The sequence below is a fragment of the Anabrus simplex genome, chromosome 1 (genome assembly GCF_040414725.1).
Source record: "Anabrus simplex isolate iqAnaSimp1 chromosome 1, ASM4041472v1, whole genome shotgun sequence".
NCBI classification, from domain to species: Eukaryota; Metazoa; Arthropoda; class Insecta; order Orthoptera; family Tettigoniidae; genus Anabrus; species Anabrus simplex.
In genome coordinates, this window is record NC_090265.1 from 1,790,417,343 (window position 1) to 1,790,437,132 (window position 19,790).

The 19,790-nt window shown below is 36.8% G+C and overlaps 1 protein-coding gene across 2 annotated transcripts in view; it reads right to left on the bottom strand.

Moving 5' to 3' along the window:
- The window catches only part of ND-75 (NADH dehydrogenase (ubiquinone) 75 kDa subunit), a 155,846-nt gene that overhangs the window by 13,221 nt on the left and 122,835 nt on the right, over nucleotides 1–19,790 (bottom strand). For both annotated transcript variants that reach the window (XM_067138625.2, XM_067138626.2), the window contains exon 12: nucleotides 1,664–1,839. In XM_067138625.2, the coding sequence (XP_066994726.2) occupies nucleotides 1,664–1,839 (176 nt within the window). The remainder of the gene's footprint in view (nucleotides 1–1,663; nucleotides 1,840–19,790) is intronic.

Below are 19,790 nucleotides of genomic sequence, written 5' to 3' on the forward strand. Positions count from 1 at the left end.
GGTTTATATGGAACATTTCTGGGAACAAATAAATTGAAATTGAACTATGGATATGGGAGAACGACAGTTCCAGGAATGATGCATCGAGGTTTTACTGTACATTTCACTTTCATCCAATTCCTGTAATGTTGAGAGTTCGATGTGAGATATTGTAATGAAAGTTTTTTGCAACATTCTGGAAAACTACAAATAAAGCCTGGTTTCAAGAACGAGCCATTCTAGGGCCACAAAATGATAATGTGTGTAACATTAGTTGTCTCATTGTAGAAAAATTACCAGGAGACACTGTAGATACATAACAAGCAGCGAATTATCCTGTATAATTCCTGAACTCATTAAATCCACCAGGAATGCCTCCTCACCTACTTCTCCTCAAAATTGAATCACCTGTCCTTTTACTCTGAAATCTGTAATGGAATGAAGTTTACAATTAGTGTGAATTTTATGTAGCTTGCTCCATAGACCATTACAGGAAAGGCAGAAGAAAAGGTAGATTTTATGGAAAAAGAAATTATGGGGGTCAGCGAAGTTAAATGGAAAGGAGGCAGAAGAGAATGAGGAAAGGATATGCACTATACTGGAGAGGTGGCCGAGAGGCAAGAAATGGAGTGGGCGTGATAATTTCAAAACAACTTTAAGAGTATGAGGATATGACAGTGTACATCAGCGACAGGATAAAGACAGACTGAGAATTGGGAACAAAAATTTCATACAAGTGTATGCACCACAAGCAGGGAACAAAGAGGAGGATATCGAAGAATTCCTGGAGAAATTAGAAAAGGAGCTAACTGATGGGGAAGTGATTATAATGGGAGACTTAAATGCACAGATAGGAAACGAAAGGCAAGGAAAGGAAGAAGTAATTGGATGATATGGATAATCGAAAAGGAAAGAAACTAGGGTACCACCCCAGTTTTGCAAGAAAACGGCAGGGAAATTACAAGATATGGTAGGAGCGATAAAAGAATAAAATCCATAAATGATTCGTTTCTGGTAGAAACGACAACAAATCACAAAGAGTTGATGGATATAACAGCTTTACTAGGAGAAACACTCGATGGAGATAAAGTTGTGATAGCAAAAATGAGAGAGGGGAAAATGGAATAATTAAAGGACATAACAGATAAAATAAAAGTGTGAAAATTAAAAGGTAAAAAGTGTGAAAATTAAAAGGTAAAGTACAGACAGAATTTCTAGAGAGACTGAAACAACAAATTCCAGTTATTTGATAGGAATAACTGGTTTGGACATGCAGAGAAGATGGACAAAAAAGATTACCAAAACAAATGGAAGTGGAGTTCGAGAAAAAGAGCAAGGTGGGGACCTAGAACAAGGTAGATCGATTCAATAAGGAGGAGTGGAAGTAGAAGAAGAAGGAGAAGAAGACGATGATGATCTGGACTGGGCCAAAATGGTGGAAGGAGAAAGGGTAGAAAAGTGCCATAAATGCCCCGACCTAGCAGGAGATGGATAAGGGGAAAGAAGGAGGAGGAGGATGATCTCATTTAAAGTCATTCTACAAGCACAGAAGTGTGTATCCTTTTACCAGCAAAGTGCAGAAATATCTTCCTGTCATACTTGTACCTGAGGACTTAGAAATGTTCAACCAATCACTTTTTGTGTCAGAAGTACACAACAAAATAATTTTCTGCCATACATTTACCTCCGAAAGAGCTCGTATGATTTTCCAATCCTCCCTGGCAAGTCCTGGGGCAGTTACAGCTACCAAGGTTTGCTGCGCTCTTCCTTCGGTATTCACATACGATGCTTGCTTCTCGGTGTAGGCAGCACCAGGCAGAACAACATCTGCTATAGCTGCTCCTGCATCTCCATGGTGGCCTGAAAACACCAACAGCAATTAAACTGAGTTCTGAAACCCTCGATTTTTCTTTTATAATTCATTAATCAATTCCTTAAAAATCCATTTAATTTACAAGTCTAATAAACTTGTAGTTGAACTCATATACATTTAAGAGCAAAAGGCTGATTCCAGAGAATCGTCCACACTAGTAGGAAAAAAGTTAAGTTGGAAATAAAACTCAACAATTTGTCTTTTAGATAAAACATGAAATTCTATTCATTTTATGATATGTATTCATTCATTGATGTCTTTCAGTTTTTAATTATGTGGTTAATTGAACCTTTATGTACAGACTAAATTATTCGGTATTTCTCAATGGTTTTAGGTATTACTGTTTATTATGATGAAAAGGTATCAAAATAATTATGGTAAATGTTAATTTGAATGCTCTTTCTCTTCATAGTAAAGTACTTATTTAGGTTATTAACAGTTCATATAGGGTGTAATAAGGCAAAATGCTGCAGGCCATGTAAACACGCGACAAAAAAGGTATAAAAGTTTCTGTACACGAAAAGTGCGTGGCTCAATTCGAATAAAATTTGGTATGCAAAGCCAATACTGTACACCCTTTCAAGCTGCAATATCATTCATTTAAAATTTCCAATGGATTCATAAGAAGCTGACAGTAAAATACGTCACTTGTTTACAACGTTTTTGCGAGCACGTTCCCCATCGCATGGAGCCACGTGTACAGGAATGCATTATGTGGCGCAACACATAGCCCACACGATTCAGTTTTGCATCACACTCGCTTGTAAAGGACATATTTCAAACTGAGGTGATTTTAATAATGCTGCTACCAGGGGAGTTGGTCGTGCGGTTAGGGGCGCGCAACTGTGAGCTTGCATCCCGGAGATAGTGGGTTCGAACCCCACTGTCAGTAGCCCTGAAGATGGTTTTCCGTGGTTTCCCATTTTCACACCAGGCAAATGCTAGGGCTGTACCTTAATTAAGGCCACGGTTACTTCCTTCCCATTCCTAGGCCTTTCCTGTCCCATCATCGCAACTGTGCCGGTGCGACGTAAAGCAAATAGCAAACAAAAACATAATGCCGCTTACTCACAAGGAACATTGTAAACAGAATCATAAGAAGGAAAAAGGATGACGAGGATTTTGAAAGAAAGGAAAAGGAAAGGCATGCAAGGAGAAGGAAGATGCTGCCCAGTTACGCGTATGCCGCCAGTAGGTACGAGAATATGTGAAGAAACAGAGTGAGAAGAAACTTCAGGGCTTAACAACAGTTACTTCCTGTTCTACAAGTCCAACAACAAAATGATCAACATCGATAACAGAGCCAAGTACGCCAACATCTGCTTATAAATAGAAACGCTGGGGAAACCTGTAAAGCGTTTCGAGCAGCCTTTAACAGTGAATCCGCGGAAGAAACGGGAAGTTGTTTCTGCGCTGTGCACAAAATTTGGTGCAAGTTAAATTTGATGCAAGTTCATCCACCTCTGGCAAACATAAAAAGTCTTTACTACCAAATCAAGAAGTTCTTGAATTTCTCAAACGGGATGATATCAGTTGGCCATCTCCTCAAGCAAGAGATTTTATCACCATAAAGGAGAGTTCGGGACAAAACTTAAAACAACAAACAATTCATGTGCGTCACAATGCAAGAAACATTATGTTTGTACCATAACTGAAAGTGACGGTGGTGTTTATTTCGTAACCATTTTTGGCAACTGTTTTCTGAACCACCGACGAAAGACGAGTGCTTTGTCAATGAAAGTGAAATCGAAAGAAAATTACCGGTGTCTCATTTTACTTGTGGGAAATGGTATTTTGATGAGTCCATACCAGAAGTAGAATGAACAAAAATTGTTTTTTTCATTTTATAGTTTTTCTGATCAAGCTTTCATTCAAACTGTAGGCTACTTTAGCATTGAATGTTCGGTTATTTTTTAATAATTTAGTTCATTTTACATTCACTGTTATTAGTGTTAAATGTGTGACAATTCATAAAAGCATTTTACTTTATTAAGTAGGCCACATATCAGTATCTTTTTTTTTTTTACGTCGCACCGACACAAATAGGTCTTATGGCGATGATGGGATAGGAAAGGCCTAGGAAGTGGAAGGAAGCAGCAGTGGCCTTAATTAAGGTACAGCCCCGGCATTTGCCTGGTGTGAAAATGGGAAACGACGGAAAACCATCTTCAGGGTTGCCGACAGTGGGGCTCAAACCCACTATCTCCCGATTACTGGATACCGGCCGCACTTAAGCGACTGCAGCTATCGAGCTCCATCATGTTATTACCATTATTATTATTATTATTATTATTATTATTATTATTATTGGGAGGAATGAAGCTTGTAGTTTTACGTAACCAATAATCTCACAATCATAAGCCACAGGGCCTCATGTTTTACGCGAAATCCGAACCACCGGACTTTCACCTCGAAAATCACACATGCATTAATCAGGACTCGAACCCAATCCGCCTCGATGGTTGCAAGCAGCTTGACCACTGCGCCATCACACCCCTTCTTTATTATTACTTACTGCAATATTAAATATACGTTTTATCATTCAGTGATCATATTTGATGTGGAGTTTTAAGATTTATTAGCCGTCACGCCTAGAGGCACCTGTTTGTGTTGAAAATTTTTGCCTAATTTTGTCATTTTTTAACAGTTATTTCGGTATATTTTTAGCTACTTTTATTTTATTTCGTCAATAATTTTGCTAAATTTTATTTCCACTTTTCAGCTATAAAAGGTAAACCAATAACTTAGTTGAATGCATATTTGCAGTATAACAACGCTGCATTTTACATAAGTATATAAATACATGAGTTACGCTTCTGCTTAAGACACATACAGTATTACACATTATATCAAAACATGGAGGAGCCTCCGTGGCTCAGACGGCAGCGCATTGGCCTCTCATCGCTGGATACCGTGGTTCAAATCCCGGTCACTCCATGTGAGATTTGTGCTGGACAAAGCGGAGGCAGGACAGGTTTTTCTCCGGGTACTCCGGTTTTCCCTGTTATCTTTCATTCCAGCAACACTTTCCATTCTCATTTCATAGCATCTCTCATTCATTAATAAATCACTTTGGGAGTGGCGACCCCATCGTACTAACAGCCTATATCTGCTTCATTCATTACATCCCTGACCCGGTCAATGACTGGAAAACAGGTTGTAGGTTTTCATTTTCATCAAAACGTGGAAGTTTGAAAAATTTGTATCAGCTGTCACTAACAAGTATTGCCTAGCCTAAGTATATGATTTACATATCAGTCTGAAAAAGACAGAGATACCATGAGTTCCATATTACTGGGAGTCAGAGTTGTTCTCCTGTCAGACATGACATTACAATACGTTGAGAATGCCCTCTCACTATCAACATTACTGACAGGGATCCATAAAGTCTTCACTGCAGCTTCCACAAAATGCTCATATTCTGGTTTCAGGGAAAGAAGAATGGCAATCACATCAATATCTCTAACCGCTCTACATGAACTAGTAACTAGATCCCTAAACACAGTGTATGGTTCAAGGTATTCCGACGTTGAAAGTTCTCGTAAGATGGGAATTTGCTTTATTAGACGAGAGAGTTCACCATTTTCTAAAACCCCTTCCATTACGCTTCTTGGATCAAACAGTTTACCAAGAGAAGAAATAATAAACTTTCCTGTGTCTCATACTCTATTAATTTTCAGGCTTGCTCTACCTACAGATTGAAACAAAGATGTTAATTGTGTCTGCATTGGTTTTGGTAGTTTGGAAAGTTTATCTGAGGTTGTCTCAAAAAAAATACGTCCTCTAGTCATTTAAAGCCCTTTGAAAGGTCACTAAGCTTAGACTTAAGTACATGAATTAACGGCATGTCGGAACACTCTAATGTGAGCAGCAAGTTGCAACATTTTGAGCAATGCTCAACAAGAAAAATACGTAGCTAGGTAATTAATTTTTGTTACTTCATTTGGCGTCAAAGTTTTGAAATAGTTCACAGCAACACTCTCGTCTTCAATAGTTTCAACAAAGTCTACTAGATCATGAAGATATTCTCCAAGGTACTCAACACTTTTAAACCACGAGTTCTAACTGCTGATCACAGGAATAGGGAAGAGTTTAGCTTTAGTGGGTTCATCTTCATATTTCTGCTTCAGGAATTGAATGTATGCATGCTTTCTCTTTTGTGTATTAAGGAAGATGTGTTTTGCTTGTTCAAAGCCCTAAGTTCCACAGCCCACCAAATTCAGTTTATGAGCCCAGCACTGTGTGTGTACCAACCCTTCTGAAACTAGAACCCTAATTGTGTTTGCCCATGTAATGTGCTGAATCTGAAGTTATAGAAACTGCATTCTGGTACCGAATTTCAAGTTTGTGAATTACACTTATAATTGCTTGTGAACATTCTGCAGCAATAGCATTTGCAATAACTTTCACTCCCCCTACAAGTAACTTCTGAACTGTACTATCCCCACAACTAAGCACTTTTATCAGAACCATAAATGGACATTGCCCTTTTTTTAATCAGTAGTTTCATCACAAAGAATTGAAACTCATCTTTCACAGCTCCTTTTAATCTTTCCTCCTCCTCTTTGATGATTCGAGGTACAGAACCTTCCCTCAGTCTTCCCAGCTGTGGGCAAGTCTCCAGCACCTTGAAAAAATCAATAAGCCTAATATTATATTAGAGGGCTATTTATCATCATTTGAATTAATTAAACTATTTATAATTGTAAGTAAATGAGGGATCTAGCTTGCATTATCTAGGCCTAAGTATCATTAAACAAGAAAACTGTAATAACCGTACAAAGCTATAATAAACGTACAAAGTTATCAGAAAAACATAACCTCACATCTCTTCCTCAGAAAAAATTTGTAGTATTGCACAAACTTGGTATATATTTCTCCATCCACTCTCTCAGCTTCGGATGATCAACTTTTTCCAGTGGAATATTTGCCTCCATAAAAGCTCGAGTTGTAGATAAAATGAATGTGTCTTTTTCATGTTTCACTCTTTCTGCCGTTGAACTAGTGTCTGTTAGACTAGCTTGTCTTCTGATGCCTGTTGTCGTTAGCGCCTTTTCCTTGTTCTTCTTATGTGAAACCCTGTTATTAATATGTTTTAGGCATGTGTCCTTTCTCTGCCATTCTCTGCAATTCGCACATTGCAGTATTTGCACATCAGTATCTTTCTAGTTTTGTCAAACACGTAAAATCCTTCGATTGCAAATTCTTTTTCTCAATCAATTTTCAGGGAAGATAAAGAAGATTAATGTTTTTAAAAAATGATAGGTTACAATTAACCATATTAAATGGCAAGAACTCCATATAAATGGTGTCGAAGAATCGAAACGGAGTATTTGATGAGTGAGACGATTATCTCACCTTGTAGACTTCTCACTAGTTTATATTTTTGTCGCCATGTGATGAAAGATTTGGGTATTGTTACCCTCGCACCAAAGAAAAGTCCAGTCACAGTAAATTTTTTTTAAGGTTATACGACTTAAGAAAGAAAGGAATGGTTGGATTATAGATATCCTTTTTCTCATTGTCTACGTCAGTCGGCTGAGAGGCTGAAGATTCAAAGCATACCGTAAGATCAATAATTTCTGCTTCGTTCCTCTGTCTGTCCATCGCTATATCATCAATCCTGCGAGTGCTGCCTCCATCGGCGATGCAGTGGATTTCTTCGTACACTTCTAGATTTTTGAGACGAAGAGCATTAAAAATCAGGTTTCTGATGATGTTATGGCATTTGATCCTAAGCAGTTCTCCTTGAGGGCAACTCCCCAGCACATGTGGTAAGGTTTCATACTCACTGCAGTGTCTGCAGTGGCCTGTGCTGGCAGAGTATGTACTGGTGCAACCATCGCGGTCATCTTCAACATCTCCCTCCATTCCCAACAAGTTAAACCATCCCTTCTGGAAACCCAAGAATAAGCAGCAGGAACTTGAGCAAATAACTCAACACCTCTTCCTTTCTGTGGATATGCACACCAAGCTTCAAATTCTCGTGCTCTAAGTATATCTCGCTTCACAGGAAGATAATTTAGCGATAATCGATATACTATACCTTACCTTTCAATATATATCAAAAAGGGTATAAAGATGATTGTGGCATCGATTATCGGATTTTATAGCCACAACTCGCCTCGAATCTCTGTCGTGAACTTCAAATGATGCAATTCCAAATAATTTCGTTAATTATTTTGCGAGTTTGCTTAAACAAAAATAGTTTTGTGTTTTTGAGCCAAATTTGTAAAATTTGGCAAAAATTTTGCGATTCTGCGAAAAACAGGTGCCTTTACCTCATGCCATGTCGCCATAGTACAGATTCGTGTGTGTAATCCCGCAATGCTGTCAAGTAAACACGTGACGATCACCTTTAAGTACATTATGCAACTCACACATTTGGGTGGTTTTCTTTTTTTTTTTTTTTTTTCAAAATGAACATTTTTCCTTCTTGTAAACAATATCTTAACATTACCAATAAAAGTTACCGCAATTTGCAGAATTTAGAATAACGTAAAGGTATGCGACGTTAAAAGTCCGTTCCATGTAAACACCGATCATTAAGTTCAAATGTTTATAAAATCGCATACATCGGGTTTACGACAATGAAATTTGTGGGGGTTCTTAAGTATCATCTAGACGTTGTTATGCATAAATCTCAATTTGTTTAGATGGTAAGATTCATATATGTGTTAAAAAGAAATTTACAAATGTAAACACGCAACGCCTGGAATAGTCCAAAATATTTTAAGAGCTACGATTTGTCTGTGTAAGTTTATGATACAATTTATTTCATAATAATAATCATGTGATGTAATAGAATAGCACAAGTGTTTATTCTATTTTCAAACTCTGCGACGCAATAATGCCCTCTGAACTGCTGATCTGTCATTGACTGCTCATTAATTGTTTGCTATCACATCCTTATGGGTTACTGCGTGAACCGATCTTCGATTGTCAGTGTGGTTCTCCCTGGAATCTTGTTCTTAGTCATGCTGTGAGCCTCTTCCAGGCACGATGTCTTATATCACCAGGTTCAATGATGAGTCGCCCTTGCTTGGTGTGGAGTTTTAAACCTCCATAAAATAAAGCTGAAGACAAGCGATATCAATCAATCAATCAATCAATCAATCAATCAATCAATCCTGATCTGCATTTAGGGCAGTCGCCCAGGTGGCAGATTTTCTATCTGTTGCTTTCCTAGCCTTTTCCTAAATGATTTCAAAAAAATTTGAAATTTATTGAACATTACCCTTGGTAAGTTATTCCAATCCCTAACTCCCCTTCCTATAAATGAATATTTGCCCCAGTTTGTCCTCTTGAATTCCAACTTTATCTTCATATTGTGATCTTTCCTACTTTTATAAACGCCATTCAAACTTATTCGTCTACTAATGTCATTCCACGCCATCTCTCCACTGACAGCTCGGAACATACCACTTACATGTTATAAACCTCATTTTAGGTCCGTATTGAAAATTTAACAGTTCAACAATGATAAAGGTGTTTTAATTTATTCCACCTATTCAATACTTATATTATCACGTATAGTTGTTACATAATTAAATTCTTAGTTACATGGGACATGTTTCGCCCTCAATTAAGGGCATCTTCAGCCTAAATACAATAATCAAAAATACAACTAAATTAAAAGTGGACGTTAAATACAATCATCAAAAATACAACTAAAATAAAAAGTGGAAGTTAAAAGTTTAGTCTGTTCTTAAAATTCAGAACAATAAAATTGTGAAAAATGATAAAATAAAAAGATGCTAATGGAAAACTGTCTTATGATTAAACTATAATCTTGTCAGAGACTAAAACTTCTATTAAAATTCGAATTAAAACAGTTCATATAAAATATTGGAAAATCAAAGTGGTAGTAATAAAAAGCCAACGACATGAGGGCGTGTACACAAGCATAAACTTGATTGTCATGAATACAATCTTTTCAAGGCCGTTGATGAAATTCGTAGTAAGTAAGGCAGAAGCATCTATTGAAAAATTGTAAGAGGCCGTTAGCACCGGTAGGTAATAAAATGGCTGAATCCTTGCCAGAAAATGTCAACAGATGCAGAAATAAGTTTTATGTAAGTGGAAGTTGTTATTTCTTAACTACTGTTGAGTTGGTTGCTGCCCGTCTGTTGGCTCTAAGTCTTCCATTTCCATTAGCATCTTTTTATTTTATCATTTTTCACAATTTTATTGTTCTGAATTTTAAGAACAGACTAAACTTTTAACTTCCACTTTTTATTTTAGTTGTATTTTTGATGATTGTATTTAACGTCCACTTTTAATTTAGTTGTATTTTTGATTATTGTATTTAGGCTGAAGATGCCCTTAATTGAGGGCGAAACATGTCCCATGTAACTAAGAATTTAATTATGTAACAACTATACGTGATAATATAAGTATTGAATAGGTGGAATAAATTAAAACACCTTTATCATTGTTGAACATACCACTTAGTCGAGCAGCTCTTCTTCTTTCTCTCAATTCTTCCCAATGCTTTGATATGTATAATTTTGGTTGGCAGTTTTAAAACTGTTCTTGGATGTGTGATGTATTTGCTTCACTTCACAATGCAGACCTGAAAAAGTACAATTGTAGCGAGGCTAGTTTTAAATAATTCTTTGGCTATGAGAGTACCTTGAAATTGGATATTAACTCCTCTACAGTTGGCAAGTCAGAAAAACTTCAGAATATACATGCATTACCACCGAAATTCAACTTTTTCCTGTAGAACGAAGCCATCTGTGTACTACAAATTAAAAATTCGGACCCTGTCGCCACAATATTTCGATCATGAAATAAGTGCCATGCCATCGAATGTTATATCACTAAAAACTAAATTAATTATTCACAACAATATTTTATGTTGCCCACTTAAATATTACAAAATTATTATTGTTAAAAACAAAATTTCAGTAGTCTGTGTAACAGGCACAGTAATCTGGCTTAGTAAACATGTCGTTCCTAGTTATATTTTCCTTCATTTGAGTTGCATGTAAATCCTAGTATATACCCATAAGGTGTATTTCTGATTTGTATCCCTTGTGCTTTATTGGGTAATAAGTTTCTGGTTCAGTCTTGGGATTTTATAATGTGTTTATGGCAGTGTCTGAGATACCCAGCTGCGGTTTATTTATTAAATGCTATGGTGATTAAAGTTTTATATTTCTTGGGGCCGATTGTATAAACCGTTTGATCTTAGATCAGGGACAAAATTAATCTCGGTTAACGCAAAACTCGGACATTTGTACTGTATAAACATTAATGGGAGATCACTTCGGACTGAACAAAAATCAACTTTGACTAGAGAAGTTTCTTGGACCAAACTCGATCTCAGATCAAGGCAATGCTTTCTATTTGAGATACAAGAACAGCTGACTGTTAACAAAATATTACCTGTGTTGTTACGATAAATGATTTAAAAAATACACTGAAGTCTATCCTCATACATTGCTAGTGTACTATTTCATTGCCCTGATCATACGAAAAACGAGGTATTACAACATCAACGTCTGCCATGCACCGTAACAAAATTACAAAGATTATATAGTAGAGCAATACATCTGAAGAAAGTACGGACATACAGAATTAAATAGGCCGTGATTACGTTATAATAAAAATACGGACACATAGAATCAAAGAAGCCGTGAACGTGTCGAAAAGAATACCGATTTAACGAATCAAATAAGCCATGGTCAGGAAGTAAAACATTCACACCTGTAGAATCCACGTGGCCGTGATTAAGAAAAATGCAGAATGTTTTAAATTGTTAAAAGGCAAAGTGAACAATCACAATTACGTTGAGCATCAAAACGAAATTATTCACGTAAAATTCGTTACGTAAAGAAGGAGGAAGTTTTCTACAGTGCAAGATTTGAAGAATAATTAGAACATCGAGTAATATTATAAAGAAATTACGCCTATCTACAACTATAAATCAAGATTAACGAGGAGGAAAACTTAAAGAAAAGAGAAGAATAATTAAATTATCGGAGACCGAAGCTCAAATCGAAAGTTAACACGAGTTACCTAATGAAAATAAGATATTGCCAACTCAAAACATATTTACGAAAGGCTAGAAGTTATCGTAATCTATAATCTTCATTTCCGTATTGACGAATTGCACAATTAAAAATAGGAGAGGATTTCCACCAATCCTCCAACATGATATCACTTATAACTCAATCTTATCTTCCACAGATAAACATATCATCGCACAGCTACAAATGGGAAAGGAGCCACTACTTTTAACCCAATGTCATCCAAATTTACGAACGCCACAGGACAACATGAATTGGTTCCAATAAAAGGGCAACACACACAGCAGAGCTGAACATATTTTAGTTGAATTTCATCCATACATTTGGCACATTTTTAAAATTGAAAGTGTTTTATCCCACATACACACAGGAAGACAAAAAAAAAAAAAAAATTACCCATGCAATTTTACAAACTCCAAGAATAGCAGCTGAAGTGTACAACTGTAAATAAGACTTAAATACGGAAGTTAGTCGATGTACTGACCAACAAGCAAGAACGAATGTTCATATGCATGAAGTGTTTTTATATATTGTATTTATCTTGTGTATATATATATATATATAAGTTAGTTTAAGTAAAGACATATTTTATACACTAATTTTAAGACCTTCAACATAATATTTTAGACATACAGTTGCAATATTGTACAGAATGACATATACGTCAGTTCACGCTAAGACGTGCCCCATTTGTATGTGACTAAAAGTACATCATCATCATATAGCATTCCTTTAACAACACAATCTTAATCAAAGCTTCATTATATAAATATGTATGTATGGTTCAGCTGAAGATGACCTTGTATATGAGGTCGAAACTGGTCCTGTAGTTTAATATATACAATAAATAAGTATTGATTGGTGGAAATCCTCTCCTATTTTTAATTGAGGCTAGAAGTTAACCGGAGTACTATTACAAAGCTTATAACTAAAAACTGTCATTGAATTTTGGTAGAATAACCCGTTTAAAATTATAATTTAGATACAGGAGAATTTGTTGAAAGACTGAATTGCGATACTAATGATGGTATTGAATATGTTTTTATCACATGCTAACAACGGCCTCGAGATGAATAGCTAAATCGGAAATGGGGCTGACGACTGATGGACACCGTGCCAGCTGATTCTACAAGCCTCTAACTGGTTGCCACTGCCCATATATGACGCAGCTATCACCTGGAGCCGGCCAGCGAACCAAAGATGACCACATTGGAGTCTAGCCCAGTCCTGTAACGCCAGCAGATAAAAGCCAAGTTCCAAGCAGTTTTATTTATTCAAAGTAACCATAAATGCTTAAATTTAAGATGTAGTGCGTAGAGGTTAGTAATGTGATTTGGTGAAGGTCGTAATTTATATCTTCGAGATTTGATTTCAATTTGCAGTGTCTTCGCAAAGAAATTATCATAATTGCTTTAAAACCATGGATGTAGGTAATCTTCGATTACGTAAACCAATATCCTTATGTAGGGATGGTTATAGTCAAATGTGGAGAGATTGAAAAACGATGTTTCGACAATTACCAAAGAGAAGTGTTCTAATCTAACTGTAATGCGGAGTGGAGTTAGATGTTTTCGTAGGTTATTAAGACTTGATTATCGCCAGTTCGTGACCACATGTAAGTAAATATGAACCTGATATGTTCATACTGTGACCGTACCGGCACAATTAGTATTTATTTCAAGTGATATGCTTGGTAAGGAAGCTGGCAGCAAGCTTTCTTTGTGTGGATGCTGGGGGTATCGTCAGGTTGTGCAATACGAAGCCCGCCAGAGAGGCGCCTTCACCCGCCCACTGGGTGGCTTAAAGAATCCCCGAATTAGGCACACGTCATAGAAGAAGCAGGAGAAGAACACTATTTAGCGACTCCATATTGGAAAACATCTGCCAGCGTACAGCGATGCCAGAGCGATCGGGCTAAATTTAATGCATTTTTGGCGTAAATAAGACTTGATTAACAAAACTGCACCTGTTAGAGGAGTGTGCTGAATTTTGGTGGAATTATAAAGTCAAGAGTTCTGATAGAAAATACTCTCCAAGCGAAAGGCGTTGGTAAACAAGTTATATAAGACCCATAGCGTACGGACGCGATGGCTGAAACCAGATGCCTTTGGGGATTCCCTATTTCCCCTCCAAGCTGATTAATTAATTACTGCAGATCCGCCGAACATATTCAACTCCGCATATCATAGCGTAATTGTGCATAACTAAGTCACACAGTCTAGCGTATTGCTAATTTCGACAGGCTGGTTTATCCAGGAAAGGCCAGAATCAGAGTGGGAGAAGGACGCGCTAGCACCCCTATTCCCGGTTTGGCTATAAGTTGTTGCAGTTTCTCGGGGGAGTGAGTAGTCAGAAACGAGCTTCAGAAGGTGGAACTACGTGCGGTCCGCGAGCGAGGTCCACCTCTTCTCTGTCTGAATAACTGACACAAAGAAACGGGAGTGAAGTTTTAAAAGTGTTTTCCAGTGTGCAGTGATAGTAGGAAATGTAACTATATGACAGAGGTACTTGTGCGACATCCAATCGCGAAGTAAACTCTGAATATTTGTCATTATGTCTTAGGTAGTGACTGTAAAAGGCTAATGTCTGTAGCAGTAAGGGAGCCCAGCTTTTCAAGGAGTCTAACTTTGGGATTTGGTAAACTCTGTTTCAAAGAAAATCAGATCGTGTGAAGAAATACTATCAGTTTAAATCCATGTAACATTGAGAGCAGGATTTCCGGAACAGATTATAACACCAAGTAAAGGGGAATGATAAGTACAGGATCTGATTTAATCGAGATAAGAAAGTAAGAAAAGGACGGTTGATATAAGTCACGGACGTAGGAGGCGATAGACTTGGGAAGGAGGAGACCATGAATTTACAACTCGCCTAAATTTAACTAAATAGACTAGCTGAGATATCCATAATAATTAGCATCACGTAACTAGCATCGCTCTAGAACGATAGAGGGGAAGTTGGATGGTGTCGAGTGATCAACAAGTGTGCAAGATTGTGTAAATATAAATGCAGTGATTTGTTTACCAGGAAGATGGATTACTCCAGCAAAGTCATCACACTCCTAGAACCAAGGACTGCACGAGCCAGCGACATGGAGTGAGCACCGATGGCAGGCCCCTGAAAACTTCGGGCGGGGGCCAGAAAAACATCATAAACTGTTGAGTATTGAGCTAATTTCTTCCAATGTTAGTATTTCCCCTTGTAAATAGAGTTACTGTAAAGATAGGGTTAATGATGAGGTAATTGATAGGTTAATTACCTGGAGTGGTCGGATGACCCGTGTTTAATTTGTTTTTTGTAAGTAGATATGGGAAGGAAGTGAACCAGGAAGGATGTATAGAGTTTGGGACCCCTTTTAGAGGATGCATGCGCATGCTATACTATATTTTATTTTGTCATGAGTGCTGAGAAAGATTTGAGGGGGGAAAAATGAATAGAAATTTGGCCAGGTTAATGCCATAATTTCATCTGCGTGACTGCATAATACGAGCAGGGATTAGTAGGTGTCAGTATCATTAACATGTGCCTATACAGAAGTTAATGTGGGATAGTGACAGCACTCAATTCATAAAAGTAGAGACAGTAGTTAGTTTTTGCATGCTAGTGTATAAGTTTGGCTGTAACTGAAGACGTTCGAGAAAATACGTGCGGAGGTTCAAACCTGGCCCACCCTACACATTAGCTAGGCTAACAGAGTAGAGATTTTTCTAGTTGATTTTGATCATGTCTGAATATTATTATTATCATTATTATTATTACTATTATTATTATTATTATTATTATTATTATTATTATTATTATTATTATTATTATTTAATGTAACTTGATCAGTGTTTTGTACCGATTCATTTTTAAGCAACAGATTAATGGATTATTATTATTATTATTATTATTATTATTATTATTATTATTATTATTATTATTATTATATGTATTTTCTTAAAGTAATGTGATCGGTGATTTTTATATACCGATATAGCTCGAGTAGTAGGGTAGTATATGACAGGTACACAATCTCGCCTCAAGGGGGAGAGATTAGGGGGCATTGTTCTTTGGGTTAAAGGCTGACGTAACTGTGGTAAAAACGTACGACGGAAGAAATGTATGGTTGAACCCCAGACTCATGGAGAGTTGACGGGATTTTTGGTATAAGATAGCGGCTTAATTTGAGAAATGATTCAAGGACATAATTATAGTATGAGCTGGTTCGAGCAGGTGTACCCTGCATTAGCTCGGTTATATTATTTTGATGACTCGGTGGCTGCCGATATTGAGTGCGTTAAATGGTCTCTCGCCGCTGTGCGAAGGGAAGATTTATGGCCCCAGAATGGGAAGGTCCTTGTGAGAGGGCAGCTGAGGGAAGTCGTTTGGCCGAGAAGTGTTCTTTTTAAGACGGTGCAGTCTTCTGTGAGAATAAAGACAGAATATTTACGTAATTACCACACACGATCCACCAGCCATAATCTAAAGGCAATGTAGGAATTTATGACTGTTCTTGACATGATTAGGTTAATTAGGGTTTTTATTTTCAGTGTCCCTGATGGAGACGACCAGAGTCTCAGGTTCGAACCTCAATAGAGCACAGAAGGGACCGATAGCTCGCTCAAGTAGCGGGTGCTGCGAGATGAAATACAGCCATTTATACTTTGTGTTGGTGTATAATATGTGTTTCTTTTTCAGAGTGTGATCTTGTTTTGGGTTATATACTGTTCTGCGCGAATTTAGACTTCGTGAATTTTTCACTGGTAGTTGTTGGAAGTGACGGGTTCGTTGTCGAGCCTGTGTTCGTGTGATTTTTATTTCATTTGTCTTCCAATTGGTGGAGACGCGCAATATTATTGTCTTTTCCATGGTTTACGTAAAAATATGTTTATTTCTCCAGTATACTTTTTATTCACGTACAGATATTTGGTGGCGGTAGATATAAGATAAAATGACCACTCCGGGGTAGTTGAATTAGTGTAAGTAAATGTTTAACTTCATGACATGGGATTCGGTCCCAGGGAATACTGATATTTGGAGGAAAATGGTTCGAATTGTAACTGTAAATAGGTAATCTGTGTTATATTTTATTTGTGTATCACTCAACAGTTTTTGATATCCAACGGGAGATAGACAGACAAAACAAATGGTATGGACGTAGTATGTCAACGAGATTGGACATCCCTCGGGGATGTATATTTTTCTGTGTATGTCAAATCAGGTATCCATCAGCTTGTTAGTTCGGATGGAAGTATTCTTTCATTTGAAATATCCTTAGGAACTGTGGTCATCCACATAAATATTCTTATGGAATGTGGATGAAGTTTAACTGATGGATGGTAGCACGGATTTTACCGTTGCTAAATATTTGTATTCAACTTGTCAATATATATTAATTTACCAAGGATGTCATAGTGTATGTGTATATTTCAACGAGCGCCTTAGTAAATTTGGAAAACTTATTTGTGCTTATTCTTTGCCGAAAAACAAGCATCCAAAATCCTCTTCCGTTCATTGTAGGCCTTTAAGGTAGTTTATGTTTTATTGCCTCTATTTGCCGCGAACGTTCTTCGGCCCTGAGGAGTCCGTGTTCAGACCTCAGGAACGGGAGAGTAGCTCTGATCTAGCCGAGTCGAATGGTCGATAACTCTTCATGTGAGTGGATTAAGTATACAATCCCAATGAGGAGAAATCGGCACAGACCAAAAAAGATCCCTTGACTATCGACTTCCGTGGAGCATGGTCCCATGTGTTCGTGACCCGAAAGGGTCGGTTTGTTGTCACATGGTCCCATGAGTCATGGGGGACGGTGGGAAAGGTCCCAATACATGTATTTCTTTTTCATTTTGAATAGAAATTTAATCCATTAACGCATCGTTGTCATTTGATAATGGAATATCGAGACGATATGCCGCTAAAGGAGAAATTTATATTTATATGTGTAATTAAGAGCATATACGTCGTAATGAAGAGATTATAAGTATAAATATTCTGAGGGATATATATGTTGATATGAATAGTGCGAAGTTATAATGTTTACGTTTGGAATATGGAGAGAGAGAGATATATTTGCGATTTATTGGTAGTAATTACGTGACGTGATACTAACCACTGATTATAATTGACGTGTTTGCGGCACGATTTTAATAGCGGCATAAGATGTTTTTGGATGGATAGGATATTCATACGGTGAAATACGTTACAGAATCCGTAGGCTGACAACCATATACAGTCATCAAAATAAAATTTCCAAATAATAAAGTGTAAACCTGATTTCTTCTAGGAGGATTTCACATGTTGAAATGAGTCTTGTTTGGTACTTGCTGTCGAAGCCATGATTTGATAGGAGGAAGCATTTTCTTAATTTAAGTCTCTGCCATTGACAAGTAAATAATTGACATCAACAATATTCTCTAGAATTCCATGAGATAGTAATTGAACTTAGATGTGACCATGAATCTCGCTGGATGTAAGACCTGATAGGATAATGGTTATAATTTATTATTATGCGATACCTACATTTATTTCTTAGGAAATAATATGGATATATTTATCCAGTATCATGGTGAAAAGGATTGATTTTTTTTTTTTTTTTTTTTTTTTTTGCATCAGAATATATTTAGAATAGCCATTTGAAACTAAAATATTTGGAACTTGCTTTTTCTGCTAGCGTTACAACTGAAAACTAAACAAAGAAGAATGAGAAGATTAATCACTTAATGAAAAGATAATAAGCACTTTTGATCAAATTCAATTTTGATTTTAACCATTTTTGATTTTATTTACTTATGATTTCATTCACATTTTTGACTTTCTTGACACTTTAATTTCATGAATATTCAGCAAGATTGCTACTTAATGAGATTGATAATTACGACTTATGAGACTTCGTAAACTTTTCTTTGCTTTATGTTATGAGAACCATAATTCTTTAACGAAAGAATGTTTTGAGCTCAATCAAAGACTTTGTTGGTTTATCTTTTGAATGAAGAGACGTTGAATGTAATTAGATATTATATCAATATATTAATTCATCCCAAAGCAATTCATGATCATGAAGAAATCGAGAATTTAAACATTTAAACATTTAAATTTAGTTCATTATTAAAGCAGATCAGCTTACACGGAATTCTTGCAGGATTATTTTTGGTTGAATGAGTTTGAGTGATGAATTTAATTGATATTTAAGGAAGGATAGAATTGCTAGTAAAATATATGAAAGGATATGCGGGTTCCCAGTCGACCTCGTGTAAAAAATATACTTTATTGATGCACATTAGTTACCCCTGACAGGTATCGTGTAGCAAATCTGAGAATATTTTGACGCTTACAGTGAAATGCGGAATGGAGATATGTACCTTGATCGGAAATTATGTAGGCGTAATGAATTTATTAATATACTTTATTGATGCACATTAGTTACCCCTGACAGGTATCATGTAGCAAATCGGAGAATATTTTGACGCTTACAGTGAAACGCGGAATGGAGATATGTACCTTGATCGGAAATTATGTAGGCGTAATGAATTTATTATTGGCCGATTAACGGAGATAAACGTTGCTGCCGATACTTAGCATCATTTTTAATGCATGATCCATTCAGTTGATTCCAATACATGATGTAGTCGGAAGAGGGGAAACAGCCGGTGCAATAGATGGGTAGCCCGTCGTGGCGCAAGGAAGATGTTCCCCCCGAAGGATGGTGCACTAGCTACAGTTGTCGTCCGTATATAGGCAATATTACGCTTCTTACCGCAGTGTAATGTAATAATACTATAACATAACCTCGATAAATTGCTTAAGTCATCTCATTCGTATATTACGGATGTCAGATTAATCTGATTTCTCTGATATATCGTCCCTGCTCTGGCAAACTAACGAATCTGAAAATTGTCAAAAGTTTAGGAGAGCTGAAAGAA